The sequence below is a fragment of the Anguilla rostrata genome, chromosome 7 (genome assembly GCF_018555375.3).
Source record: "Anguilla rostrata isolate EN2019 chromosome 7, ASM1855537v3, whole genome shotgun sequence".
Classification (NCBI taxonomy): domain Eukaryota; kingdom Metazoa; phylum Chordata; class Actinopteri; order Anguilliformes; family Anguillidae; genus Anguilla; species Anguilla rostrata.
Window position 1 is genome coordinate 17,152,373 of NC_057939.1, and position 27,694 is coordinate 17,180,066.

The 27,694-nt window shown below is 43.5% G+C and overlaps 2 protein-coding genes across 8 annotated transcripts in view; both read left to right on the plus strand.

Annotated features, from left to right (window-relative positions):
- vwf (von Willebrand factor) overlaps window positions 1–9,340 on the plus strand; it is a 31,109-nt gene extending 21,769 nt beyond the window's left edge. Inside the window, exons 36-52 of one of the 2 annotated variants that reach the window (XM_064343286.1) lie at window positions 68–260; window positions 609–953; window positions 1,650–1,918; window positions 2,808–2,910; window positions 3,205–3,276; window positions 3,519–3,623; window positions 3,921–4,126; window positions 4,577–4,726; window positions 5,203–5,322; window positions 5,483–5,663; window positions 6,271–6,311; window positions 6,664–6,780; window positions 7,029–7,127; window positions 7,435–7,563; window positions 8,078–8,117; window positions 8,346–8,443; window positions 8,710–9,340. In XM_064343286.1, coding sequence (XP_064199356.1) covers window positions 68–260; window positions 609–953; window positions 1,650–1,918; window positions 2,808–2,910; window positions 3,205–3,276; window positions 3,519–3,623; window positions 3,921–4,126; window positions 4,577–4,726; window positions 5,203–5,322; window positions 5,483–5,663; window positions 6,271–6,311; window positions 6,664–6,780; window positions 7,029–7,127; window positions 7,435–7,563; window positions 8,078–8,117; window positions 8,346–8,443; window positions 8,710–8,901 — 2,460 coding nt within the window. In that variant the 3' untranslated portion in view covers window positions 8,902–9,340. The other variant, XM_064343287.1, reaches the window with a different exon arrangement.
- A 577-nt stretch (window positions 9,341–9,917) lies between these two features.
- The window catches only part of LOC135259211 (anoctamin-2-like), a 45,929-nt gene continuing 28,152 nt past the window's right edge, over window positions 9,918–27,694 (plus strand). Inside the window, exons 1-17 of one of the 6 annotated variants that reach the window (XM_064343288.1) lie at window positions 9,918–10,104; window positions 11,156–11,328; window positions 12,014–12,055; window positions 12,366–12,686; window positions 16,736–16,834; window positions 18,511–18,665; window positions 19,018–19,072; window positions 19,866–19,917; window positions 20,366–20,421; window positions 20,562–20,609; window positions 20,831–20,895; window positions 21,283–21,417; window positions 22,775–22,935; window positions 23,994–24,076; window positions 24,562–24,573; window positions 24,735–24,809; window positions 25,877–25,963. In XM_064343288.1, coding sequence (XP_064199358.1) covers window positions 10,077–10,104; window positions 11,156–11,328; window positions 12,014–12,055; window positions 12,366–12,686; window positions 16,736–16,834; window positions 18,511–18,665; window positions 19,018–19,072; window positions 19,866–19,917; window positions 20,366–20,421; window positions 20,562–20,609; window positions 20,831–20,895; window positions 21,283–21,417; window positions 22,775–22,935; window positions 23,994–24,076; window positions 24,562–24,573; window positions 24,735–24,809; window positions 25,877–25,963 — 1,647 coding nt within the window. In that variant the 5' untranslated portion in view covers window positions 9,918–10,076. Of the gene's footprint in view, window positions 10,105–11,155; window positions 11,329–11,518; window positions 11,921–12,013; window positions 12,056–12,365; window positions 12,687–16,735; window positions 16,835–18,510; window positions 18,666–19,017; window positions 19,073–19,865; window positions 19,918–20,365; window positions 20,422–20,561; window positions 20,610–20,830; window positions 20,896–21,282; window positions 21,418–22,774; window positions 22,936–23,993; window positions 24,077–24,561; window positions 24,574–24,734; window positions 24,810–25,876; window positions 25,964–27,694 lie in introns of those variants that run through there. The other 5 variants (XM_064343293.1, XM_064343290.1, XM_064343289.1 and 2 more) reach the window with 5 other exon arrangements.

Genomic DNA, 27,694 nt, shown 5'->3' on the forward strand with positions numbered 1-27,694 from the left:
GACTTCACTGCATTTTACATAAACGTGCTAAATGCTAAGGAAATGCTTCTGTTGTCACCTGGTCCAGGTGACCATCGATGGGATCGAGAACCAAGCTCCTTTCAGGACCCATGGGGTGGAGGTGACCCAGTATGGGGCGGTGATGCACCAGCTGAAGGTGGAGGAGCTGGGCTACCTTGTGGCCTTCACCCCTCAGAGCAACGAGTTCACCATCCAACTGAGCCCTACCATGGTGAACAACAGAACAACTGGACTCTGCGGTACATCTTTGCTGGACACAGAGACACATTTATTTTACATGTAATTTATGTGTTTTGCCGTGTGGACCTTTGAAATATTACTTATTCTGTTTTTGTAGCACACTGGCTCCTGTTGTAACCTATTGTGAATGGACTTATGCACTTTTTTGTCAGTAACTCTGCATAAAAGCATTTGCTAAAATAATGTAACGTAAAGTAGCATGTATCTTGTGCACATAGGCCAGGCCATTGTGGATAAACTCAAAATGTTCTTTGTAACTTGTCTGATTAATGAAAGTCAAATGAAAGTCATTAAGGTCAAATGAAAGTCATGATGTTCTCATGCTAAGTGTCCTCATCCTCGTGTAGGTTACTGCGACCAGGACGAGCAGAACGACCTGGCCCTGCCGAGCGGCTCCCTGACCAAGGACAGCGAGGCCTTCATTCGGGCGTGGTCCCTGCCGGGACCGGACGGTACGGCGTGCCAGCCCAGGAGCTCCGCGGCGTGCGAGCACCCGGTCACGGACCGCTGCCAGATCCTGCGCTCTCCCGTCTTTGCCCCCTGCCACGCGGCCGTGCCCCCCGAGGCGTTCGTCGCCCTGTGCCAGCAGAACGGCTGCCACATGGGGGAGATCTGCGACCTGGTGTCTGCCTACGGCCGCCTCTGCCGCCTGCAGGGGGTCTGCATCAACTGGAGGAGCGAGGACTTCTGCCGTAAGTACTGAGCATGGAGCGGAGTGAGCGTTTAGCACCAGTACAACCCACTAAAAAGAAGGTTATGGATGATGATGGTGATGATGATGCTTGTGATGATGATGATGATGATGATGATGATTATTATTATTATTATCTATAGCCTTTCATTTCATAAGGTAAAATGAACTGTTCATCTGGCGGTGGGATAGTTCATTCATAAGGGTTGTTCTGCTATGTTTCTGCTTCTGCTGTTGTGTACTTCTTGCTTATTATTTTAGGTGAAATTATTCTGAATAATTATTGCTGAAGTGTCCATGTGCACTTGCCAGTGAGCCAATACCAGTGAACAGGGCATGTCAAGGCTTAACTGTATTTTTCTGTATTTCTGTTTCTGTTTATATGTTTATACCAAAGAATGGTTGCGCAGCTATCTTGCTGCACTGTGTCTGTGTGTTATTAATGTTTGTGTATATGCGTATATCACCAGTATTTATGCTCGAATGTTTGTACAGTTTCCTGGGTCAATGTTTTTATGTTGCAGTGAATTCATGGCAATTGTTTTGTATCTGTGTATATCAGTAGTGTTTATACTAGTTTGGGTGCAGTTTCCTGTGATTGTGTGTCATTGTTCTTATGTTGCAGTATATGTGTAGAAACGTCTGTGCCGCCGTGTGTGTCGGTGTTTTCATACGCAAATGCGCATCCCTGTCCCAGCCATGCCCTGCCCCAGCTCCATGGTGTTCGATGGCTGCCGAACAGGCTGTGTGGAGGAATGCGGCGGCGGCAGCAGTGGCGGCGGCAGAGCCCCCCTCGGTGATGATGTCACCCTTGGCGACGGCGCACCCGGTGGCGGCGGTCCGCTCTGCATGGACACGCCCACAGAGGGCTGCTTCTGCCCCCCCGGGAAGGTGCTGCACGGAGGCGTCTGTGTGAGCCCGGATGCCTGCTCGCAGTGCCTGGACCAGCACGGCAAGGCCTACCAGGTGTGTGAGACAAAATGTAATGAGGCTGGTAATGACCTGAGAACAGTGGGCTGAAGATTGTTTCATATGAGTGTTTCAAAATGACCAAGATTTGCCACACATTTAAGCATTTAACACATTTAAATAAGCCTGTACCCTGTTTGATATAAATAGAGCTTGCAGGAGAATAATGGTAATGGAGGGGACAAAAATCTGCATAGATATTTTTTTAGCAATTTGGCTCCATCTTGTGGATAGCATTAGTATTGAAAGTACAGAGAGGATTTACTCAAGATGTTGGTACCACTTGATACTGACCGCACAGAAACAGGTTTTTTAAAATGACTTTATGTAAACGTTCCGCTCTTATTTGGGAAATATTCAAACACTTTTTTGTCCTCATGTGAAATGCCAGTCACAACTATTGGCTCATCCTAGTTCTGCATCTTCCTCAGTCAGTTCTTCAAAATGCATGAATTTAGCTGACCACCCTGTACTGCAGTCTGGGGAGCCAGAGAAATAATTGGACCAAAGGACTAAAGTAGATTCTGTAGGCAGATTGCAGGTTCCCGGTTGACCAGAGGAGTCACTATTGAGCAACACATTTTGGAATACAGCGCTTGCCGACTGAAATCCTCCCTCATTTAGTGACTCTGTGCCCTATGATTTGCCAATGCACGGAACACTCAGCCAGTGTTAGCACTGTTAGTTAGTACAGCTATAGTACTGTCCACATTTTGGCACCTCACTGCTTTAAGCAAAATGTTGTGACGGGAAGCACCGTTTGGGAGACGTTCTCCCCTCAAGGAATCAGTGCTAGGAATATTTGAGTAAAATCTATGCTAGGGGGAATATCATTGGCAGTAGTGTCTGTAATGTTGCTTTGTCTGTTTGCCTTCTATTTGTTCAGTACCTGGAGACATGGGTCCCTCAGGACAAGCCCTGCCAGATCTGCATGTGCCTGGACAAGCAACATATCAACTGCAGTGCCAGACCCTGTACCGACATCAAGGGTAAGGACTCCCCTCACTCTCTGTTTACAAATAATAAGCATGTCTACCTCTGCCTGTGTAGCAATAGAAAAGATGTCTGTCCTATGTATTATGTACAAGTAACAAAGCTAGGAGATTTATTATTCAGTGCCAGTGTCCTCAGTATTTATGACATTGATCCACAAGCCTGATATTGGTGGACTGAATTGCGCCGTGCAGTGAAATGAATTTATCAGTTGCATGCCTTTTCCATGGCTAATGCTTTGGAACAGTGCTGTGCTCCTCATAAATATGGTGGCATATTTCCCTCCACAGCCCCTGAGTGTGGCCCCTGTGAGGTTCTGAGGGAGAAGAGGGAGTCCCAGTGCTGCCCCGAGTACGAGTGTGGTACGTCCCCGATATCGAACCGATTGGCCTCAGATCTGTATTTCGTTAACTGCTGTGCTAATAACAACATCCTGCACACTGTGTATCTTTTGTTAAATTCACCTTTTGTTGTCTCGTTGAAAGTGTAAAACTTTAAACAAAAACGGGTTTTGCAGTATAATGCAATCCCTGTTGTGCCCTTCATTTCTCATTGACGTCTCTTCCTCCTGTACTGTGTGTCTGCTTTACTCTGTGCCCTGCAGTGTGTGACCTGGTGAACTGTGATCTCCCCGAAATCCCTCACTGTGTGGACGGGCTCACGGTCACCCTCAGCAACCCGGGGCAGTGCAAGCCCATCCACGAGTGCGGTGAGCCTGGTGTCCTGAAAGCAGCTCGCCGAGCACGCGTCGACTGACTGTCAACATGTTTCAGCTATGTGCTCAACACTGTCAAGAGTAACATTCAATTCAATTAAATAGAGTTTTATTGTCTACCAATCTGGTTGCAGCCAAGTTATCTAGAACATATAGGACGGGGCAACAGACAGGGCAGATGCAGAGGATTTTCAGATGATTTCAAACTGGCTGAAGCCCTACTGTATGAATGCAGTGTTTTCCCTCCATATGTCCCTGTCCTGACTCTCTCCCCACCCCACCACCCCGCAGTCTGTAAGAGGGAGATGTGTCCCCTGCTGGCTCCGCCCCCCTGCCCCCCGCACCGCCGGCTGGCCGTGAGGAAGACGCAGTGCTGCGGAGTTCAGGAATGCGTCTGCGACTGCCAGAACTCCACCCGCACCTGCCCACCGGGCTACATCACCTCCTCCGTCACCAACGACTGCAACTGCACCGAGGTCACATGCATCCCTGACAAGGTTAGAGGCCAGGCTGTCACACACACATCGCCTTACATATCGCACACACTGTTCGGTCACATGGAAATGTGCCTTTGGCTTAAAAGAAGCAGGTATTAAACAATACAATACACCCCGCCCCCAATTCTATTATCATGTTTTAATTATGCATTTCTGTTCTTATTTTCCTAAAAAATATGAACTGATATATTATGGCATGATATCACATAGATGCCAGTGATACAAATGATCTTAAATCCTGATACGTCGATTTTAACATTAGCAATCAATGATACAGATATACAGTGCATATTAGGTCTATGATGAACACATTAACAGGTAGCACGTACACATGAACACATTAACAGAGTACACATCTGCTGTGATTCCCACACCTCTTGCATACACTGATTTCCCCCCTCCCCGACCCTGTGAGATAACAGAGCTGGAGTTCTGTGCCTGCTCCCCCAGGTGTGTGTGGTATCAGGTGTGGTGTACCAGGTGGGCAGTGAGTGGGAGGAGTCTTGTAAGACGTGCACCTGCACCAGCCAACAGGATAGGATCACGGGGCTGCACATCGTCCAGTGCTTGGACAAGGTCTGCAACGAGATCTGCCCCACGGTAAGACTCCCATGACCTGAGCATTGGATTCTAGAGTCCCTTCTGCCTTCCCCTTATCTGTGTCCCCTTTATTGCCTCCACCCAGACAGCTTTCTTAGTGTTGAATGATGAAGGAACCCCAGAGTTTGACTTATTAATCATCACTACTGTTTAACACAATTTCAGGCTCCTGTTGTACATCCTGCATGAAGACACAGAGCTGCAATATTATTGAATGGCACAGCTGCTTTCCTTAAAGAAAGGCTCCTAAAGTATTATTAAAGCAGATTATCTCTGCTTGCGATGTATCTCAGATGTCATTCACATTCAAACATCATACTCCATACTGAATAAATGTTTGCAGTTGGTAACTTTTTAGAATTCTTATTTGGTGTATTTCTTGCTTATTTTGGATACTCCTGGCAGAAAGGTGTCTGGCCTAACCATACTTTTTACAGGAGTTTCACCCGCTCCTCTGATCTATTTTTCGATCTCAGGGTTCCACTTACTCCCGCCCAAAAGGGGAATGCTGTGGAAAGTGCCGGAAGTCCAGCTGCGTGGAGCAGTATGAGGGCGGGCCGCTGGGAGACATGAGCTCCGGAGGACGCCTGCGGCGGGTATCCAGACCTGGAGCTCATATACGCTCTGCTCATATTTGCAATTAAAAAAACAATGTTACAAATTTAAATAGGGCGCCAGGATTCCTTAATGGCATTTAGTAATTTGTGTGTGTGTGTGTGTGTGTGTGTGTGTGTGTGTGTGTGTGTGTCTCTGTAGGTGGGAGAGAGGTGGCGTTCCTCCGAGCACAGGTGTATGATTAGCGAGTGTGTGCAGGTGAATGACGAGGTGTTCATTTCGCACTCCAACGTGTCCTGCAACCAGCTGGATGCCCCCTCCTGCCCCCTGGGCACTGAACTGCACTGCAGCACCGACGACTGCTGCCCCAACTGCCAGTGTGGTGCGTGACCCCTTACCTTCCCTCTCTCTCTTTCTTTCCTGCTCTTTTCTCTCTGCTCTGTTCTTTTTCCATTCTTTTTCCTCTGTGCCCCTTTTTACAGGGATCTTACTTTTTGATTGGACTTATTTGTGTCAAAAATGCCCTTACCCAAGATGGTGTATTTTGTTTAAAAAAAGTAATTCATTTTAAAATGAGTGTTAAGATGTTAAGAATTTAATCTCAAGTTCCCTGATCAGTATAGTGCATTGCCATTGCTGTGTCTTTTTATTACAGTTACTTACAAGCAGTGGACAAAAATGGAAAAGCATAAGTTTTCCCAATGAAGGGTGAAGGGTTCTGATGGTTTTTTAATGGTGAACGGGTTTTTTTCTGCTAATGAATTGCTGTTTCCTTTTTTCCAGAGTAAAGCTTCTGTTTGAATTTTTTGCTATCATCATTTTGATTTTAACTGAAAAGATAATGAGGTTCATGTTAGGTTTCTGTAGCTGTACCATTACTCAAATGGGTTTCAGCCTTAGCCAGAGGATACAGAACCTTGTTGTGTTGTTTAGTGACATAGCAGCATGAAGCAAATTAAGCAGGTCTCTTTATTTCCTTCCTACCGCAGTGCCTCTGGAGGGCTGTTTGATGAACCACACAGTCATCGGGGTAAGAGAACACTATCAAGGAGACGATCTGCCAACGTCTCTCGTCTCTTATCCTACACCGCTGCCCGCGCTTGGCTGTCTGCTTCACGCAGTTCTGTTTACTGTTTGGAATTCCCAGGGTCTTTAATTAGTGCTTAATCTCTTACTTAATCTTGCCTCACCTCTGTGTAATGAAGTGTGAGACACCATCCAGTGGAGAGCGAGCACTGATCTCCTGAGACGGGATCAGCTGGTGGCAGTAGGTCTTAATGGAACGAGACCAATCATTCGTGGATGAGACCAGAGACCAGGGAAAAATGTCGCCTGTGTCGCGAGAGCTGGGATGTGTGTTCAGGGGTGTGTCCCATGTGCAGGTAGGGGAGAGGGTGATGGTGGATCTCTGCACGAGGTGCCAGTGCTCCATGGAATGGGGTGCCGTAAGGAAGTACCGTCTCTCTTGCAGGACTATAAACTGTGCACCATGCCCAGAGGTACAGTACCATGAATTTATTTAGTCTGTTCAGTCATTATCTTCACCGTCATCACAATTGTCATCATCCTGCTCTTCTTTCTCTACAGTATCACCTTCACTATCATCGTCATCATCATCTTCTTCTTCATCTTCATCACGGTCATCATCTTCATCATGTTCAGAAATATCCCCATTGTGATCACCTTCATCATTACGCTCACTCTCGTCTCGGCAGTAAGAGGTGACTTGCCTGCTGTTTGCTCACAGGGCTACTCCCTGGAGCCCATCCCTGACGCGTGCTGTGGGCGATGCATTGCCACAGCCTGCAGGATCCAGAGACCGGATGGCACCCTCGTCAGCCTCCGGGTACGGGCCTGGACCCATTCCTCTAAAAACACGGACTTTCTCTGACGCTACATTTCCTTTGCTGGAGTTTGCGGTACTCTGGACTGTGTTTTGTTGGAGAACTTCTTTATTCACAAAATCAGCCATTACTGACGTTTTAAACATAACATTATTAGTTCTTGTGATTCCTGCTCAGATTGTCAGCTGTATGGATTGCGTAGTTCACAAGCATGAAGCAGCTCTCATTGTGTTTATCTCCTACCCCTAATCCACGGCAGTGACGCGTTCCTCTGATCCCCCGCCCCCTTCCCTGTGCTTGTGTCCCCAGGCGAATCAGACTCACGAGAATGGCTGTTCCTTCCACCACTGCAGAGTGAACCAGAAGGGAGAGCTGGTCCTGGAAACCCGAATTACCACCTGCCCACCGTTTAACAGAGCCAGCTGCCTGGGTGCAGGGGTACGTACCCAAAACGAACCTTCCACTGGGGATAAAAATACTACACAATGAAGACACTGTCAGCCTAAATGCCATATGTACCACACAGGCACATTTTAAGCCATAGCCCATATTGCAATACGTTGTTTGTTCAAGCCATTCTGTATACAGTTCATATTCTATTTAAGATGCACATGCAATCTATTTTTGCCATATGTAGGCCCACAGAGTTTGAATTTCTTTGGTGTGGAAGGCATTTTGCGTCGAGTGGAAGGTTTCACTTAATTAAATATATGTATTTCGTATAATTAAATGCAGTTGGTGCGGTTTCTGCTTGAATCTGAACCTTTAACTGAGCTACTGATCCACTGGAGTGGGCGGATTCCCCTCTGTATACGCAATCGTGCTTTATTTGGGGACATTTTTAAATCAGAACGCGGACACATCTGATGAATATGAATAGAGCGATGATGATTGATTTCACGGCCTCGCTTTTGAAGAGGTAAGACTGATGTACAATCGTCCTTGATTTCAGGGGAAAGTCAGCCAAATCGGGGACAGCTGCTGCGAGATGTGTAAGTGTGGCATATTGCAGCGTTTCTATTTCTGTTTAGCACACCCCTTTCTATCGAAGGGATTCGCTTAAACTGCTTTTGATGTCACACAAACACTTGTGGCTTGTACAAGTATATACCATATGTAATAGACATTGGGAACTTCAAATTCTCTGCAACAAAGCCGGCTCTTACAGTCATACTGCACAGATGAAGTGATTTGTCTCTCACACGATGGTCTGGTCGCAGGCACGGAGCCAGAGTGCAAGAAAACCACAGGAGTCCTGAACTACATTAAAGTGGATGACTGTCAGTCAGAGCGTCAGCTGGAGCTGCACTACTGTGAGGTAAGAAAGTAGACCGGGCCACTCATTCCATAGTTACACCACCCTGATGTAAGATGTACGTGCTACCTGCATGCTCATTTACATTTAAGGATAATAAGTGCTATGAATACATTGTGGCCTGTTGGAATTTCATTTTTCCACAATTTTGAACAAATAAAAATGTAAGTTTACAAGTACCAAATACCCATTTCCCTCCCTCTCTCTCCCTCCCTCCTCTCTCTCTCTCTGTTTCGTCCCCCGTCCCCCCGTCCCCTCCCGTCCTCAAGGGAAAGTGCCGGAGTAAGTCGATGTTTTCTCTGGAGAGGAACAGGGTGGAGCACCAGTGCGTGTGCTGTGCTGCCACAGCCACCTCCATCCTGACCGTGCCCTTGCGCTGCACCAACGGCACCCTGGTCCAGCACCAGGTCCTGAGCGTCACTGCCTGCGACTGCCAGTCCCAGCGCTGCGAGGGCGAGTGATGAGGGAGGAAGAGTGAGTGTGCGTGAGAGAGAGAGAGAGAGAGAGAGGCAATGGAAGATGAATGAAGGAGGATGGTTCCGATGATCTGTGCAAATATCCCATAGCTCCATTTGACTGATCTTTTTACACTGTTTTGCTGTACATTACTTTATCTTTATTGTAGCAAAAAAGTAATCAAATAATTTGCTCCAGAGCATCACAGAATACTCGAAACAGCTGCAAATAATACATGTAGTTTTGATTTAATCTAGATAAAAACCTACCATACTACTTCCATGCTTCTGTCCGTTGTGATATTGTTTGTGCAATACTGTACATTGGAAGCAGACAAGATCAATGTCCTCCTATGGCTTGTTTTGTAAATATTTCAACGGATATATATATGTGTGTGTGAAACTGATCAGTTTCATTCCAATAAACCAAGAATAGTTTTCAAAATACAGCACCTGAATCTTTTTTTCTGACATTTTTAAAACAATTGGAAACCTGCCCCCTTGCACTTGTTTAGCTCACAAAGTAGTTACAGGTCTCAGCAGGTTTCAAAATGTGATGGTAAAATGTAGAGCACTAAAGGTAAAAGTGATCAAACTTAACGGTGCGGCGAACTGTTGAATGCAGAGTATATATTTTCACATGATTATGGAAATACTGCAGGAAATATCGCGTGATTTTATTTATGCATTTCACACTAAAAAGTATAAACATTTCAAAAATGTTTTTTGGTTTATTGATGAAAGAAAATTACGATTCAAATAAAATGAGTAGATTTTAAATATTAAATCTGACAGACAGTGGGGATTCACGTTAGCTTTTAGTTGTCTACATAATATGTAGTTAATTGTTATTATATTTATGCGCTATTGCCAAAGATAAACGTATTCATCTTTTGGCCTGCGTACATTTGCGTCACCGAGGAAGTGTACAAGGTCAGAGCGGAGGTGAAGTGCCCTTTAATTCACACCATGGCTAAACCTAAACATAAGGCCCAGGCAACTAGCGTCTGGCCTGATAAGCCCTAGCTCTCTCAGGCAGTCATGGATTTAGCTGCCATTGCTGCGCGCAAATTAAGCCTGTCCAGAGTGTCGAGTGGACTGTGCACTCTCTGCTGTCCCCAAGTCCTCCTGCCAGCGTCTCTGCTCGCCCATCGGTCTTGTTGCCCCTTCACGTCGCCAGTATGGCGAATAGAGCGTCCCCGGGCACGGGTAAGTTGGTTAACCGTTTATACTGTGATTTTGTTGTGTGAAGCTTCGAAGCCAATTGAGTGCAAGCATGTCATGTAACAGGTGTACAAGTTGGGAAATAGGACGCCAGGTGCAAAGACGCTGCTACTCATGTGTTGGAAATGTATCGTTACCGCATTAAGAAACCCATTATAATTAATGTATAGACTGATGTTTCTGTGTGAAAACACGTATGATTGTTGAAAGGATTACTACGTTTCATTCCCCACAACACACTACACGCAATTTGCTTGAATTGTTTACTGATTCAATAATTGGCTTATAGTATCCGCTGAGACGGGCACAGAACGTTATTAATAAGTTGATGACCGACGCCTATTATGTGAATACGAATTCTCTTGTAGCAAGTTGTAATTAGCTATGCTAAGTTTGGCTATTTCAGGAATATTTGTACCAGCATCAGGTAATATGTGTGGCTGCTAAAATTATTTGTCTTCGTTGTTTTAACGTTCTCGCCTTATAATTTAGTTAAATTACTTTACATATAGATTTATGCCTGCTAGTGTGGCCGTTAAGTATACTGCCTCCACAAGTTTGAGCATGAGCATGTGTTTTATGGGCCTACTTAATTTTCACGTAACGTTTTGACATGTGGGTCGACTACAAGACTTTGGGGTTTTGGATCTGGGCTGGAATAATTGTATTTGGAACAATAACATATTAACGTTAACATTACATTTTTATTTTATTTTATTTTATTTTTATTTGATTTTTGATATCATCAAAAAATATCATGCTTGAAATTTGGCACAAAAAAGTCAGGCACGAAATTGGCTCATTCACCATAGCATCCATATAAAGTGGTAGTTTTAAGAATGCACTCGTTGCCATGGTAGATGAGTGGGCTACATCTGCAAATGTCTGGTTTTTCTTTTAGTATCTGTCCATGGTCCTGATCGGAGAAGAATGGCTTCAGTGCAATAGTATATCATTTTTATTTCCAGTTACCCCATACCCAAAAAAAGGCCGTATTCTCCACAGAACTTGTCTCATATTTGCGAATTATATGCAGATCCACCATATGGTGCTCCGGAGGGAATCAAAATTTCGACTGCCATAAGCGAGTCTTCCTCGATCCACAGCGACAAATTCATCAGTGTACCACGTCAAATGTCTGAGTATGATCTGGACATGATCAACGGCTTGTTCGACCCCTCTGATTACTTCGAGGAGCGACCAGAGACTGTACGTATATCGGGGGACGATTATTGATTGGATTATTTAGTATAGTCCATGTGCGCGCGCGCATCTCTCTCTCTCTCTCTCTCTCTCTCTCTCTCTGGGTGGGGAGGGGGGCATTGCAAATGTTAAGTTTTCAGTTGGCTAGTCTATGATGATTCTTGGTATCCCTCAAACGAACACTGAGATATGAAACTGCATACCCAATACATTCATTTAAAGTCGGTGACAACTGGCATACTGCCATAATACTTATTTCAGCTATTAATATTCAAATATGTCAAAATTATTTTATTTTGCCATTATCTGACTTTTTGTTAATATGCATTGTCTTTAGACACGTTAGATCAATCGAGAGTTCGCCTTATCCACTTGATTAAACCGCACAAGTGTTTTTTTTTCTTTCTGGAAATTGGCCACTGACGAATCCTGAGCGAAGAATCTCCATGGCGATAAGCATTTGCGCGCGAGCCAAGGAGCTCTGTTCTTTCTAGCCTTCAGAAGAGAGAAGCACCGAAATCAAGCGACCTGATGGATTCCTTGTATTGTGATGGAGAAATTGTCTTGAGAGAAATATGGATTGTTCCTGCTTTTCGATGTAAATGGAGTATAGACAGGCGCTCACTGTGCACGCTTTCTGTATGAGTGGAGCGTTTAATTATAACCATTACTGTTTGATTCTGTGTTTTAGAGGAATACCATGCAGCAGACGCCAAGCGACAGCAAAATACCCGTGAGTACTCTGTTTAGAACATGGCAGCCTGTATTCTGCACACTAAGTACAACTTGCATTTGTAACTTACATAAAGAGCAACTTTTTATTGTCACTTAACCTTAACTTTTTAGCGTTACTTAAGTTCTATTTTAAGTGTGGTGACTAAGTGAGCAATTTCACATTAATATACACATATACAAAATATACAATATACAAAACATATGCAATGTACAAAACATAAACTCAGACTTGTGAAGTAGCACTAATGTGTAATGCTGCCATTGATTTCAAAAATACCTACCAAGTGCTATTTTATGCTTGACCTTAGGTGGTTAACAACTTACTGGACTCGGACTCGCCAGAGGACATGAACAATGGTCTGTACTTTTCTGACGGAAAGAGGAAGGTGGACTACGTGTTGGTATACCACTTCAGGAGACATTCATCTCTGGGCCACAGACTGTCTGTCGTTTCCAATGGCAGTTTTAAAATCACCGTGGGCACAAAGGACTCTCAGCTGGTGCAGGAGGTGTCTGTGGATGTGGATGTGGAGCCTCCGGACCCTGCTGACAGGGAGAAGACTTCAGTAAGAGAGGAGTTTGAAGCAAGCCTGGTAGAGGCCGGCCTGGAAATCGAACGGGACAAAGAGGTGAGAAGCCCCTAACTGTATTTTTTGCAACATGCCTATGAACTTGCACTTTTTAAGTTATAGTTTTTAAAAAATTTTATTTACTATGAAAGCTGTTACATATAGTGGAGAAGCATATTTGCAATTGCTGCACAGGTTTGGAGTTTTGCAAGCCAATTTTTGGCAGTAGTGCTTTCTGAAATGGGCTGGGATTGCTGAGTGCAAATGCAGTGCAACCCTGTCAGACACTTCTGAATATTGGCCTCTGTGATAGTGGTACATTACTCTGTATCAAAATTACTCTGATTTCACAAGGAATGTTCCAACTGCCATTTCATTTCTTTTTCAAACTTTGGCAAGCGCGTTAAAGGTTTGATCCAATGAGCCTCTGGTCTTATCTCCTGCATTATTATTTAATGTTGGGCATTCTGTGTTTGTTTAATAATTAATTGTTGTTATTTAGAATGATTATTTTTGCTTTCATAATCAATTTTGTGTGACTTCTGCTACTTCTCCTGTCATCTTGGTATTCTTTTCAGCACATTTTTAAGCATATCTTAAGGCATCCAAGTTAGCCTATATGATTTTAGGGGGTTTCAGGGTACATAAGCACTTGGCTTGAATGCATTGTCCCGAGGCCCATTAGTCTTAGTGTTCCTTTTTCAAGTAGATGTGCATCAAATCTAATTACGCTACACTGAACAAAATATATAATTCCAAATTTACACTACAAGTGTAGTACAAGCCCCTTAATACTAGCCTTTCATTCCTGGGAATTCTGTACATTGTTTGGATGTGATGCTACTCTTGAGGTCTCATACGTCTTTTACAATTAGATCTGTTGACATTTAAACCAATATTATGCCAAGTGGCAGGTTATCAAACCTGAAATAGAGAATGTATTATGTTTTGTACTGTCACAAGACAAACAGAGTGCTATTAACATGGTACGTTAGCATTTTTATGATTCCACTCTATCACACATGCACCAACAGTTTAATACAGTTTGTGAACTTTAAGGTGCTGTATATAAGTATGCTCATTTCTATGCATAATTCAACATGTGTGGCATTTGAAAAAATATTCAGTCATGTTTGACTTGTGACAATATATAATGTAAATGGGTATTTTCAGCCAGCACATACATTCACATTAGCTGTTAGCCAAGATGAGGGTCAACTGTGTTCTCTTTTGAGAGCTGCAGCACAGAATCAGCTTCTTGGCAATCCCATGAAAAGCCGATAGTGTCATTTCTGTGTGGGACAGAGAGAGCATGCTGAGCAGAACACATTGCCAGTAAAGCTGGGAGCTGAAAACACAAAAGTCACAAAAATAGGACCAACACATTTAGTGAAAATATCTTTGTTCTTTGGTTGTGGATATTATTTCACGGCCATAATACTTTGGTGAAAATGTAGGCCTAATCGCAAGGAAAGGGGCAGCCTCAGATCATGTTGGTAGCTGCTCAACATGATTCTGTTTGATTTGGATGTGAGTGAAAGCTATTTTACTTTTTTGTAATAACACATGAACACGGATACATTTTTTTATTTGGTATATATCAGGGCAAATGTATAATGTAGTATAGCTTTAAAGTGAAATGAAACCAGAGGGAGATAGAGCAGGGACAGCTCATATTGCTTTCAGGGAAGAGCTTTGAAGCCTGCGTGTATGAGTCCCAGTTAGAACATTCCCGCTGTGACCTTGAGCAAACAGCTGAACTTGACCTGATTCTTCATCCTCAGCTGTGTTTTCCAGTTTATATATATGACTGTATTATGTGAATCTGTGCAATAAAGGCTAACTGACCAGTACACACTCACATGCACACACATACTGTGACCCATCCACCATTCAGAATTTGACAGAAGGCAGCTATAGTGAAAACCCGCCATTAACCTCTCTGACACTTTTCAGACGTGGATCATTTATTCTCACATGGGCCTTTGCCCCTGCCATTAACAATAATCATGCACAGATGTGCTGATGAGGCTTTCCCCATGGCCTACAATCAAGAGCACTCTGTTGTGTGTGACCCATGCCACCTACCGCTTAGGAATTATTGTCATTCATCTCCTTCATTATTGAGGATTCTTTGTCTGTGTTCTTAATGTGGCTTTCATCTCAGAGTGTATTATTTCACACATCGGTGGTTTTACTGTGATTGGATGGTTTTCACTGCACACTCCATTCACCCATTTTGAATGGAGTGAAATCCGGATAAATTTAGATTTGGTATGTGTATGCACTTGCTGGCCCTCGACTGTTGCCACTTGTTTTCTTGTCCGGGGGCGACATAGCTCAGGAGGTAAGACCGATTGTCTGGCAGTCGGAAGGTTGCCGGTTCAAACCCCACCCTGGGCATGTCGAAGTGTCCTTGAGCAAGACACCTAACCCCTAACTCCTAACTGCTCTGGCGAATGAGAGGCATCAATTGTAAAGCGCTTTGGATAAAAGCGCTATATAAATGCAGTCCATTTACCATTTGTTCAAGGCTTGAAGGTATTTGTGTCCTGAGACCTTGAGAAAATGTTGTTCAAATATGAATCATAAGTTTGTTATTTGCCAATGAAACACCACATCCCAAAAGTGTGTCATTACCTTCTCTCACTTTCTCAGGTGCACTGTGCTTGCAGTAACTGAGATGTAAATTTCAGATGCTGTTGGTCTAAAAAATTGTGCGAAAGTATAGGGCTTTTGGACAAGAAAACACAAATAGTAAAGCAAAGTAGCAGCAGAATACCCTGTCACTACTGGGCTTGCAGTGACAGCTCTTACTCCACTGAGTGTGCATTGCTAAACGAGTTCATTATCATGTTAATCGTCTAATGATTTTGCAAGCTTGTGTTTAGGGCACAGATGTCAGTACAGGAAAGCACCACTCATGTTGTTACATCCGACTCCCCTTCAATTGCTCCCAGTTAATGATTTAAAATTACAAGCGCAGGATTCGCTGTGGCACGCAGAGCCGCTTCCCCTATTGGGTCTGAAATGTCACCCATCCCTGATCGCCGTGGCGACGGCTCCTTTTCTGGCAGGACTAACATCGACCTAATTGCCTGCCCCTGCTGAGTTGAAAATGCTAATTGGAATATTTTATCCTAATTAACCTTCTCAGATCCACATGTTATTTTTATCTTCCTTTCTTGTCCTGGACCAAAAAAGGAGCCAATGTGATTGAGCTGGTGCGAGCTATCCATAGCTTTACATGTCTCTCTGTATCTTTTTCCATTCTTTGTGTCTCTGTTCTCTGCCTCTTTGTTATCTGCTGTCAGCTTGGCCAGTGCATTATCTTTTTCCATGCTGCACCAGTCTTGATGTAAGCGTTTTGAGGAATGTAGTCTTATTTGATAGATATGTAAAACGAGGACAGTTTTGTTCACAGTGACTGTGGAATTTGTAGAATGTGGAGGAGAGAACACACAAGACTCAGCAAGAGTCCCATCTCTCCTTATGCATGAATATTACTAATTCCCAAACAGAATGCCTTAACTTCATTGATTGGTACTGATTATGTACAATTTAAGGAATATATAACTGTATGGCCTGTGTCCTATGTGCCTTGCAATAGAGATAATTAACATCAGTGATGGGTCAGAGGAATTTACAGATGCTGACTATGCAGACAGCTTTGTCTGTTGAATGGGAAAAAAATGAAACGGTTCGCTCTCAAAAATGGATTATCCAGACTTTTGAAGCTTACATTATTCAGTTTTTGTTTTGTGTTTTTTTACACACAGACATCCTGCACAAATGTTTCAGCTGTGATTTCTCGTACCTTGTTTTAAATGATGGTGGAATGTCATACATTTTGAGCCAGTACACTGAAATGTTTTTGCAAGATGTCCATTCTGCATTCGTGGAATGCTGCACTTTTTGATGCACTAAATGAAGCAAGGATTTGTGCTGTGATTCCTGCTACAGGTCTGTTGAATAGCATCAGGTTGCACGACTGCAGCTTTGATACCCTGCATTACCACAGAGGGTAGACCACTGCACAGAGACATGTTTACACTTGGGGTGGGGGTATTTATGGGTATTTATTTTAATTTTTCTATCTTCCCTCCCAGCATAAGACCCACGGCACAAGCTTTGTTCGGCTGCATGCACCCTGGCAGGTCCTGAGCAGAGAGGCTGAGTTCCTGAAGATCAAAGTACCCACAATAAAGGTGAGACTCCCCTGCCCTTCAACTTTGTGTCCACTCCACTGCTTACAGTAACGTCTGGAAGCTCGAGTCTCTGTCTCTGTTCCACGACACTTATTCAGTGCTTGACTATATAAAATAGTCTCTACTGTCTCCCTTTTCCCTGATATTCCAATTTAAATGTCTACAAATGTTTGGATTTTTTTTTCTTGGTAAATTTTTTTCTTTACTGTCTCACTGTTTTATACAATTTGGTTTCACCATATAGATATTACACTATTTATACATAGCCTCCCCCCATTTCAGGGCACCATAATGTTTGGGACATATTCATTTTATTTAAATGAAAGCAGTCTTGTTTTCTACTTTATTGCATATCCTTTTCATGCAATGACTGCTTGAAGTCCGTGACCCAAAGACATCACCATCTTCTCTGGTGATGCTCTGCCAGGCTTGTACTGCAGCCATCTTCAGCTCCTGCTTGTTTTGGGGGCTCGTTGCCTTAAGCTTTCTATTCAGCATATGAAACGCATGTTCAATTGGATTCAGATTGGGTGAATGACTTGGCCAGTCAAAAATTTCCCTGTTTTTGGCTTTGAAAAATTTCTGTTGCTTTCGCAGTATGTTTGGGATCATTGTCTTGCTGATGGTTGAACTTGAGCAGATAAGATGCTTCTGTTCTCTTCAGAATGTATTCTTCTGCTGCGACCAGCAGTCACATCATCATTGAAGACAAGCGAGCAAGTGCTTGTGGCAGCTGTACATGCCCAAACCATAACACCCCCACTACCACGTTTCACATATGAGAAGGGGTGCGTTGGATCTTGGGAAGTTCCTTTTGGCCTCCACACTTTGCTCTTGCCATCACTCTGATACAAATAAATCTTGGTCGACTCTCATCTATCAAAAGACATTTTTCCAGAACTTGTTGAGGTACTTCTTAGCAAACTGTAACCTGGCCATCCTGTTTTTGCGGCTAACTAGTGGTTTGCATCTTGCAGTGTAGCCTCAGTAGTTCTGTTTGTGAAGCCTTCTGTGGAGGGCAGTCATTGACACATTCACGCCTGCCTCTCAAAGAGTGCTCCTGATCTGTTGGAGATGTTTGGTTTTTTTTTTTTTTTTAATTATGGTGAGAATTCTTCATTCATCAACTGTAGCGGTCTTCCTTGGCCTACCAGGCCCTTTGTGATTACTGAGCTCACCAGTGCTCTCCCTCTGCTTGGTGGTGTCCCTAAGGTTTAACAAGTGTCCCTGACTGTTTTTTTTCCTGATTTCTCAGTCTCATTACAGCTTCATTGACTTTCATTGGCAACTCTGGTTGACAAATGCCAATAACAGAATCCAGAGCCTAGAATCAAGACTTGATACTGAAAGCTATCTTATACCTGCATTAAGGGAGAAATTGAACACACCTGACTAATCATAAACACCTGTGAAGTCATTTGTTCCAAAATGGTGCCCTGAAATGGGGGGACTATATATATAAAAAGTGCTGCAATTTCTACATGGTGAAACCAAAATGAATACAAATACCCTTTAATAAAAGCTGTGAATTCACACTTTATCCACATGTGAATTGTTTGATTACACACGTTGTGGAGCTCACTATGCATATTGATTGATTGGGTGATTCAAGAGATGAATCACCCTAATTTTGATTGATTTTGCAAGTCTGTTCACTGTTGGTATGGTTCCTTCAGAGTTATGAGCTGAAGGAGGAGAAGGGGTTTTCAGGTGCAATGAGTGCACTGTGGCGCAAAATCAACCAGCCTTTCCAGCCCAAAGTGCCACACCTAAACAGCAACAGCCGCACGAAGTACATCTCCCACTCCTTCTCTCGGGACAAATTACACCTGTGAGTGCTTCCTTTGTTTCTGATTTGAGTATTGTTGCTGCTGTCAACAAATCCGCTAGACAAACTAGAAATATCAAAGTGCTGTCTGATTAAAACACTCTTTCATAACTTAAAGATATTTTCCTCAACATTAATATTTTGCGTCTTTTAATGAAATCAATTGGCAATAACATTGTGTGTGCTGCTTTTGATTTTTTGACAAATCCGATTCTTCAGGTTACAGTAATGATACTTCGGATTGACTTTTATATGTGAGGCATTTCTGAACTAATTAATGAGAATAATTGCTTGTTAGGAACACTGCAATAAAGACTGAATTCCTCAGCTCAGCTCTCGTTCTCATTTGTTGTAGGTACAACATACAGCAGAAAGACACTTTCTTTGACAACGCAACACGCAGTCGAATAGTAAGTCACTCTGTAGTGAGATACATGAGTCTTTGCAAAAAACAACAATCCGAAATAAAAATAATTTTTTAATTGCCTGATCTACATGCAGCCTTAATCAGCGTGAATGGCTGATTGATTGGTTGATTCACTGATTGGCCTTCTTGTTTTATGATTCATGTATTTGTTTAGAACTAAGGCAACAATGAGGTGGTAATGAACACTTTACAGGGAGCTGTTGATGAATATTAAGAACTACTCTCATTCAAACTGCACGAAAGGTCTGTGTGCTATAAATACGATAGTGTTGGGTAGCAGAGGTGCATAACTCCTGTCCTGGAGGGGCGGTCTGCATACTGGGTTTTGTTCCAACCATTTTACTTGGTTTTAGTTATTCTGATAGCTCTATTCTGATATCTATATAAACTATGCTGGTTCACTCTTGTACTTGAGCACAGTAAAATCCTTAGAATACACTTGCACTCTGTAGCTGTAGCTGGTGCTTTTACAAATCTAAGATAAAGATGTGATTAAGTGAACTAAATAATTAAGAGCAGAAGCTGGCACAAAATCATGAAACGGATTAGCTCTTGTTGTGCACCTCTGTGCTATTGGAAAGCACAACCCCTCTTGGCTATTTTCTTTCAGGTTTCTAATTAGTAAGTCATTATTTAACAGGCTGCTATAGGTTAAGTACTGTAGCCAGTTATCCTGCAGTTTTTGATGAAGTTCTTGCCTGCTCTGTTAATGAGAGAGTTCTGCCAGATTCCTTTCTAAGAACCTGATTTCTTGTGTTTTCCTCCCCTTTGCCCAGGTGTACGAGATACTGAGACGCACCTCCTGCACACGGACTTGCCAAACCACGGGTATGCCCTAACCTCACCTTGGGACATAGCCATTTCTTTCTAGGAGCAGCAATCTGTAAAGTGAGCTAGGACTGGTTCTCTGTCAAATCGAGCTAATCTATCCCGGTGTGAAGGTGGCTGGGCTGTCCCACCCTTGCAGATTAAAATGGGTCGCTGAGTTCCAGGCCTCGTCTCAAATTTATGCGGGACCCGTTGGGACCGATGTCCCCTCAGCCGCTGTTCTAAGTCTTCTTCATTATTGCAGGTTAATCGCTCAAGTGTGAAAGCTGCCCCTTAGAGGGACCGATTAATTGCTTCCATTAAAACCTGTGTTCCATATACGTTTCTTGAGGAGCTGCAGGTTTTGACTCCGGTGGGCTCAGTGCACACTTGAGTGACGGAGAGTGAGAGAATCACCTCTTTTGAAGTTTCTGTTTGGAAGACTTACTTCCGTCTTCCTCTTTTTCAGGTATAATCACGTTAATAGCTAAAGGTGTCTACGACTGTGCCTTCCCCCTGCATGATGTGAGTTGGACTGGAGATGATAGGTTTCAATTTTCATTTTGCACAGGGAAAGAAAAACCCTTCTAGTGTTTTCTTAGATGATGCTCTGCTATGGCTATGATAAGCTATATTGAAAATGAGCCCCTGCCCTCTTCCCACAGGGTGACTTTAACACTACTGGTGAAGAGGAGCAGAGGAATGACAGACAGGTGAGAGCTCTTCCTCTAGCTCTACCTCTGCACATCTCTCTCTTCTTGTCATTCTCTCTATTTTTTCTATTTCTACGGGTAAAAAAAATATGTGTTTATTTTAAGGCTAGACTTCTGCAGAAGACTTGGAGACCACTTGCACAGTAACCTAGTTTCTGGTAATAGCCACATTTATTCTTTTCCCCAGATCGGTTCTTAATGCTTCTTCTCTGCCTCTCCAGCTCCTGCATGACGAATGGGCGAGATACAGAGCCTTTTACAAGTACCAGCCTGTCGATCTCATAAGGTAGCGTGAAAGAAGATCTGTGTTAACCATGTAATCACTGCCGCTGCAGAGTCAAATTATCCACGTGGTGCCTTTTATTATTAAGGGATAAATCCTCGAAGGATAGGATCATGGGGGCACCTTCAGAATGGGTGGGTGTGTGGAGGAGGGGGCGGGGAATGGTCTACTAGCAATGGGGGCAATTGGGAACGGCACCAAAACCAGTCCATGCAGTTTCTTTGCCTCTCCAGCAGTTACAAATTAATCTTAGAATTTTATATTATAGTAGTCCCCTTATTTGGGGGGCCATAAAATGAAAAAAATGAGAGCAAGAGAGAGAGAGAGAGAAATGAACCCTCACAGTGTTAGCTAAACTGTTTTGTGGCACGTGGGTCTCTTGGGTTTCAGGAAGTACTTTGGGGAGAAGATTGGCCTTTACTTTGCCTGGCTGGGTGTCTACACGCAATTGCTCATCCCAGCCTCCATAGTGGGCGTCATTGTCTTGTTCTACGGCTACGCCACCATGGAAACCAATGTGCCCAGGTACCTGCTGTTCTAATGGAGACATGGAGCCTGTACAAGTGTAGGTGTGAGACAGGCAAGGGGAAAGGGTAACAAGTAAGACGCGTTTCAGAGGTATCTGCGGTATTTACGAGTATTCATTTCACACAAATTAATCTTGCATTCCAGATAAATGTTTGTACTGTATATGACCTCAGTGGAACAGCTTGCTGGGGAAATTTGCTTCATTACTGTGTGCAAATCACAGCCACATTAGTGCACACAAAATATTTATGTTGATTAACCCTTTGACGAGTAGATTTTTTTAAATGTTGTTTCACAAGTTCAGTGTTAAAGAACCACATTGCTTTCAATTACCAGTAATGGCTGTTATATCAGCATTAGAATGTTCAGTTAAAAACATTCTAAACACATATTTGTGATCTCACACCTTAAAGGGTTAAGTATCACACATTCACAAGCATTCAACAAGCTGTGTAAATGGTTGAGTGTGCTGTATGCTATTCCCATAATTGTTCATATTATTTATGTGCTTGCCTATGATTTAATTCTCTGGTTACAACAGAGAAAGCTGATGATTGCTGATGTAACTAAGTCGAAAGTTGAAACCGTTTTAAACACCCAATAAGCAACTGGTAACTTTATTGGAAATTATTATTTGCAATTAAAAGTTTGTGTGTCTCTTCTTTTTATTTACTTTTTTCTCATTTTTTTCCGCATCTCACGTTCTTAAAACTGGTAGATAAACCCCCGATTAGGTCATTCCTGCTCTGCTGACTTCTGCTCTTGTACATTGTGGATATCTGGCGGCTTTAGATGTTCACTGGGAATATGAAGTGTTATGATAGTTAGCTAACTCGCTCCAACCACTGATCTCAAGGTCAGTGGCTCTTTGGTGTCAGATTCAAAGGTGTTTCACAGTACATTCAGATTGCAATAGGTTCAGAGTATTATACATTTTACATAAAACTGTAGAATTTATATCCAATATGCAATTTTGTAAATACAAACACTGTTCTACCTTGTGGGGCATACTATGGGGGAGAGACTGATAAATAATTTGCTATGTGTTTGTAGAGATGTTTTCTTTCCCATAATGATAAGGCCATGTTTTCATAGTTAATGGTAATAAAATTTAAGCAGGGCAAAAAGATAGATGGACTCAGAATTAACCAGCACACTGATCCCAGTTCATACCAAATGAAAAATCCACCTACACTGTTATCAGCTTTGGTCAAAAATATGGTCTTGTTCATCTCCCCCTGCTTTAAGGGTTATGGGGTCAATCTATGGACTAGGGCTGTGAACTATGGACTGTCTCTGGTGCTGAGAGCATATGCTGTTAGACTTCAGTGCGTGTGTGTGCTTGGTCTCTCAGCATGGAGATGTGTGACAGGCGGCAAAACTTCACCATGTGTCCTCTCTGCGATGGCGCCTGTGACTACTGGCATCTGAGCACCGCCTGTGACACCAGCCGCGCCAGCCACCTCTTCGACAACCCCGCCACTGTCTTCTTTGCTGTCTTCATGTCCCTCTGGGGTGGGATACGACTTCATTAATTTTTTTTTTTTTTTTTGCATAGCACGATAGCACTTAGCACGATAGCACGTGGCACTATACATTGGAAAGTTCCTATTTTAGATTGGCGCCAAAATCTTTGTGTGTGGAACAGCTTGCCAGGCCATGAAGTGCAGACAGAGACCGTTGGGTGTTAAAGTTTAGGTTTGATGCAGTGCTGGGTGAACCTAGATGGGCTGAATTGTCTGTTATCACCAAATTGTTCTTATGTTGGTGTTAAGATTGCTTTTGTTTTTCGTTTTTGACATGCATTTCAGATTCTGTGCAATGCAGTGCACAGCTTTACTGCAGTATATTCTTCTGTTTAGTATGTTTGAATCATACTATTGTTAATATTCATGTGTATCAGATAGAAGGCTGATCAGCAACTGCTTCTTTATTGCCCTGATGATACTGCTTTTATGCTTCATTTTCGGATGTCCAAAACATGATACAAATATTCAGTTTACCAGGCATCACGGTTGCTTTCACATCTTCAAGACAGGTGGCCGACATAATGTCATCATCCAGGCTTAAAGCCGTCAGCAAGATTGGGAATCAGCTTTACTGCTATCAAAATTATGTGGGTGCAGCACCAGTACTCTAGTACTCAGTTACTTCATGATTATTATTAACCCCGGTCTTGCATTGACCGAATTAATGAGGAGATTAATATTAGCGAATAGTATCAGCACTGTGGTATAAATTGGCTAATCTCTGGTCGGTTGGCAGAGATTTACACAATACCCTTTTGGGTTCCGGTTAAGTCACCCTTTGTGTGTAACACTGAATTGGATTACAGTGATGTCATTGCTGCCTAGCCCTGGTCCTGGTCCAACCCAGTCCAATTTGATTCCTCTGATGTCTCTGGTGTCTCATCCAAGGAGCCAGTAGAATACATGGTGTAGATGCCCATGCCATGGGGCCGGTTTGAGTAGAGTAGAATTCTGGGTAATTTCCCTCCAGCAGTAGGGTAGTGGCAGACCCTTGCTGTGCTACAGTTTGTCACTCTCTGATAGAAGCTGTGTCCCTCCCTCTAGCCGCCATGTTTATGGAGCACTGGAAACGCAGGCAGATCAGTCTGAACCACAGCTGGGACCTGATGGCCTTGGAGGAAGAGGAGGTGAGTCAGTGTGAGGCTGTGGCCTGGGACCTCCCATCGTGTTGCCCTGAGAGGTCAGGCTGTTGGGTCAAAAGATTAAGGCCTCAGGTTGTTGTGGTCAATGGAAATACACACAAAGTTGGCAGATACTGTGCAACATCTTTACACCAACACATGAAAGACCTAGGTGATATGCTTGGTGTCACTTATGAGATTTATGTGTTAAAATGTATGAGCACTAGCTGGTGAACAAGGGCACTGATATCGTTCTGGTTTTGAGCCGTTCTGCTTTGGTCACACGTCCTTGAACTGAACAGGAGGGAGAAAATGCAAATGTGGCTGCCTTGTACCTTTTTATAGCAGCCTAAATAGGTTAAGCGGAGGCCTTTTACTTTCTTTCCTTTTAGGGAAATTTCCAAACTAAAAGTAAAAATGATTTTTTTCCCTGTTTTCTTATTTTTTTGCTGTGTTTTATTTTCCCTTTTAATAATTGCCATCTTCTAAAGGATCGAGTGAAGGTTTGGAGTTTTGGTTTTCAGCAATTAGTTTCTGGAACTAGCAGCTTGTAGACTGATTTCGCTCCTCCGATAAGCTTTTTCTTGACCTCAGAACAGCACTGCTTGGCCAGGGAAATTGAGAGAATGTAAATGTAATTAGGTCTTTATGTTTTGGTCTTTAGGAGCACCCCCGACCGCAGTACGAGTCCACCCTCCTTCAGAAGAGGCAGAGGAGGAGTAAACGGCAGAAGGCCGCGGTGAGGACGACTTGGCTTAATCTGATAGGCTGCAGCACGGAGACCAGAAGAGCCACAGGGCCTGTTCATTTCCATTCTTTCTCGCCGTTTTTAAATTAAAGAAGCTGATTGCATAGTTGGCTCATCTCATCTAGTTCCTTGGGTCTAAATTGATAGCTGGATTTGATGTGGAAAAAGTCTTATCCAGTAACTCTGGGACCAGGGTTGGATATCCCTGTTGTAGCAGGACAAATTGTAATCACAAAAATGTATTGAGGGACTGGTGAATGGTCTTAATCAGACACACCGCTCAAGAGAGTTCTGCGTGAGAGAGGCTATGAAATATGCACTCAATAAATCGAAAATATTAGCTAATTTTCTTTATGCCTGTGTATAGACTTATCTAATGGGTTTACCTTTAAAAGCTTATATGATGTGTTCACATGAATGTGGCCACTCTGCTCAGAGTCTGCATATACAGTGTAGATGCATACTAACTTTGTTAATATTCCATAAAGGGTTTTTCCTGTCATTCTTGTAAGCTGTGTGCCGTGGAAAGGCATAGCTCAGAGGCAAGGACTTGATGCCAAGGACAGGGAAGCCTGGTGGAAAAGCCTTCCCATCATGCCTTGCTCTTTCTAGAAGCAGCTGGTGCTACATATTTGGAGATGGCATTGACTGTGCTCTGTTTGAGCTGCTCTCTGGGGGAAGGTTCCAGTTTTTGCATACGCCGCAGGGCTTGGATGGAGAACGTAGGGCAGGAGCGAAACACGGTGCCAAATCATCAACACGTCCAGTGCCCTTGCGGAGATTTCAACCCCTCTCTCAAAAAAGACCGGCCTCATTCTGAGAAGGACGCTGTTTTTGTGTTCTTTTTTTCAATTCATTAACTGGGTTTTCTCACCATGGCAACGCAACAGTCCGTGCCATAGAGATGGAAGGCTTTGGCAGATGACCTGTAGCGCAGAGGCGTGAACCAGCCAATCACGAAGCCAGAGCCGCGGGGGCAGCTAGGGCCTGCGCCTGGCCGTGCTGTGTCGCAGTGAGAGCCTGTAGCGCGTGTGACCAGACTCCTGTGTGTCTTGCAGCATGACAGAGTTGTGGAGGAGAGGGTGGAGCCCGGCAAGGACAAATGGAGACAGAGATTACGTTCTGCCGTGGGTGTAGCGATTCTGGTAAACGGAGCTCTCTTTGACCCTGCCCTTCTGCTTTGTTCTGCTTTGCGTATGGATTACTTATGCTCCCTCAGGCTGGCCCCAGGTTCGCTTTCTCTGACTGAGGCCAGGTGCTCTCTGCTACAGGCCAGCTGTGGCATCGCGTCGCAGTCCCTGTCTCCACAGCTGCTTCGTGGAGAGGGGTAGAGTAGTGCTCTTAGTAGTGCTAGTGCCTCGGTGCTGCTCTAGTGTTGAGGGTTCTCACAGACCCAGCCTGCACTCTGTGAATGCTCTGTGAATGTTCCTTCACCAGCAGGAAGTGGACTTCAATTACCCCCCTATGAGTGGCAGTTATAAACGGTGCATTCAGATGCAAATTACGTACTTGTACTGTAATGTGAAAAAAAGCTTTGCTAGCTCTGTAGTTTTCATGCATACATTGTTTTACCCTTTTTTGATAAACAGGCATACTTAAAAAGATATAGGGATCTCCTACCTAAATTCATTACTAATGATTTAAGGAGTGCTGCTGGCCATGTGGCTCATGCTGTTGTATATCTGAGCTCAACTGAAGCGGCAAGTTCAGTTGCCTCCTGCAGTGACTGTATAAACGGGAAGAGGTTTCGCACGTAGCGCTGCACAGCCATTCTTACACACTAATCTTCTTAGAAGAAGAAAGCTGGCCAGCACATATGAGGATAATGGCATTAGATTGTTTATACCTCTGCAAGTGCATACACAGTAGCCTTCTGGAACCTGTGGATTCCGTCCTCATGAATGGAGTGAAATTACTTGATTGTACATTTCTACCGAGAAAATCACTTTTTTTGCATTCTTGTACCTGATTTTCAAAATTGTACATATCTCATATTTAACTGGCTGTGTCTGTTCAATGTGCCGATCACAGATGGTTGCTGTCAAAAGAAATTAATACACAGCAGATTATAAAAACAACTTGCCGCAAATCCACAGTAGTACAGCTGCCTGCTTCTTGTTCACAGTGAATGATTGCTTTTGTGTGGTGTTTCAGATGAATGTTATTCAGTCTCAAATGATGATTTTCAGAACATACAGTATGTTTGAGGCTGGACTCCTGTAATTATAGTCCAATCTACATTCTTCCCAGTACAACTGCCTATATTTGTATAATTGTATCTTGTGGCAGCCCTATACAGGAAAACCCAGCAATGGAGTGATTTCACAGATTCCGTGTTTACCATACTTTTGTCTCATCTACAGCAGGCTATATTCCCCAATGCATGCTGGGACATGACACTGAGGACAAGATGGCTAATGTGCGATAGTGCAAACTTGCTAGAGTCCGGCTCTGAGGTGGAAGATAGCTGTTAGACAAGCTCCTCAGACCCTCACTGCCTTGGGTTTTACCATCTTTCCCTATCAATCTTTCCCGAGCTGGTTAATCTGAGGACAGCGAATGTGAGCTGCCCATCGTGGGGAATAATTGCATTTTGTGTGCTGTAAGAAAGGACCTTGGGTGTGGACGTCCAACCGTGTTGTCTGTTTTGTGGCTATCTTTCTGCGAGCATACAAAGCGGCTTACCTTCCCTGGGTCTCTTCCACTGTCTGCTGGTAATCAGGGATTATAAACAGGTCTGGGCATAAGCATACGTTTGTGCTGTGTCCTTCATTTAGTAATGATACATTCAGCATGCTCACCACTGGGATATCTATGTGCCAAACAGTCTGCTCTCCAGCAGTGCCCAACTGCATGATGGGAACGATTCAAATCAA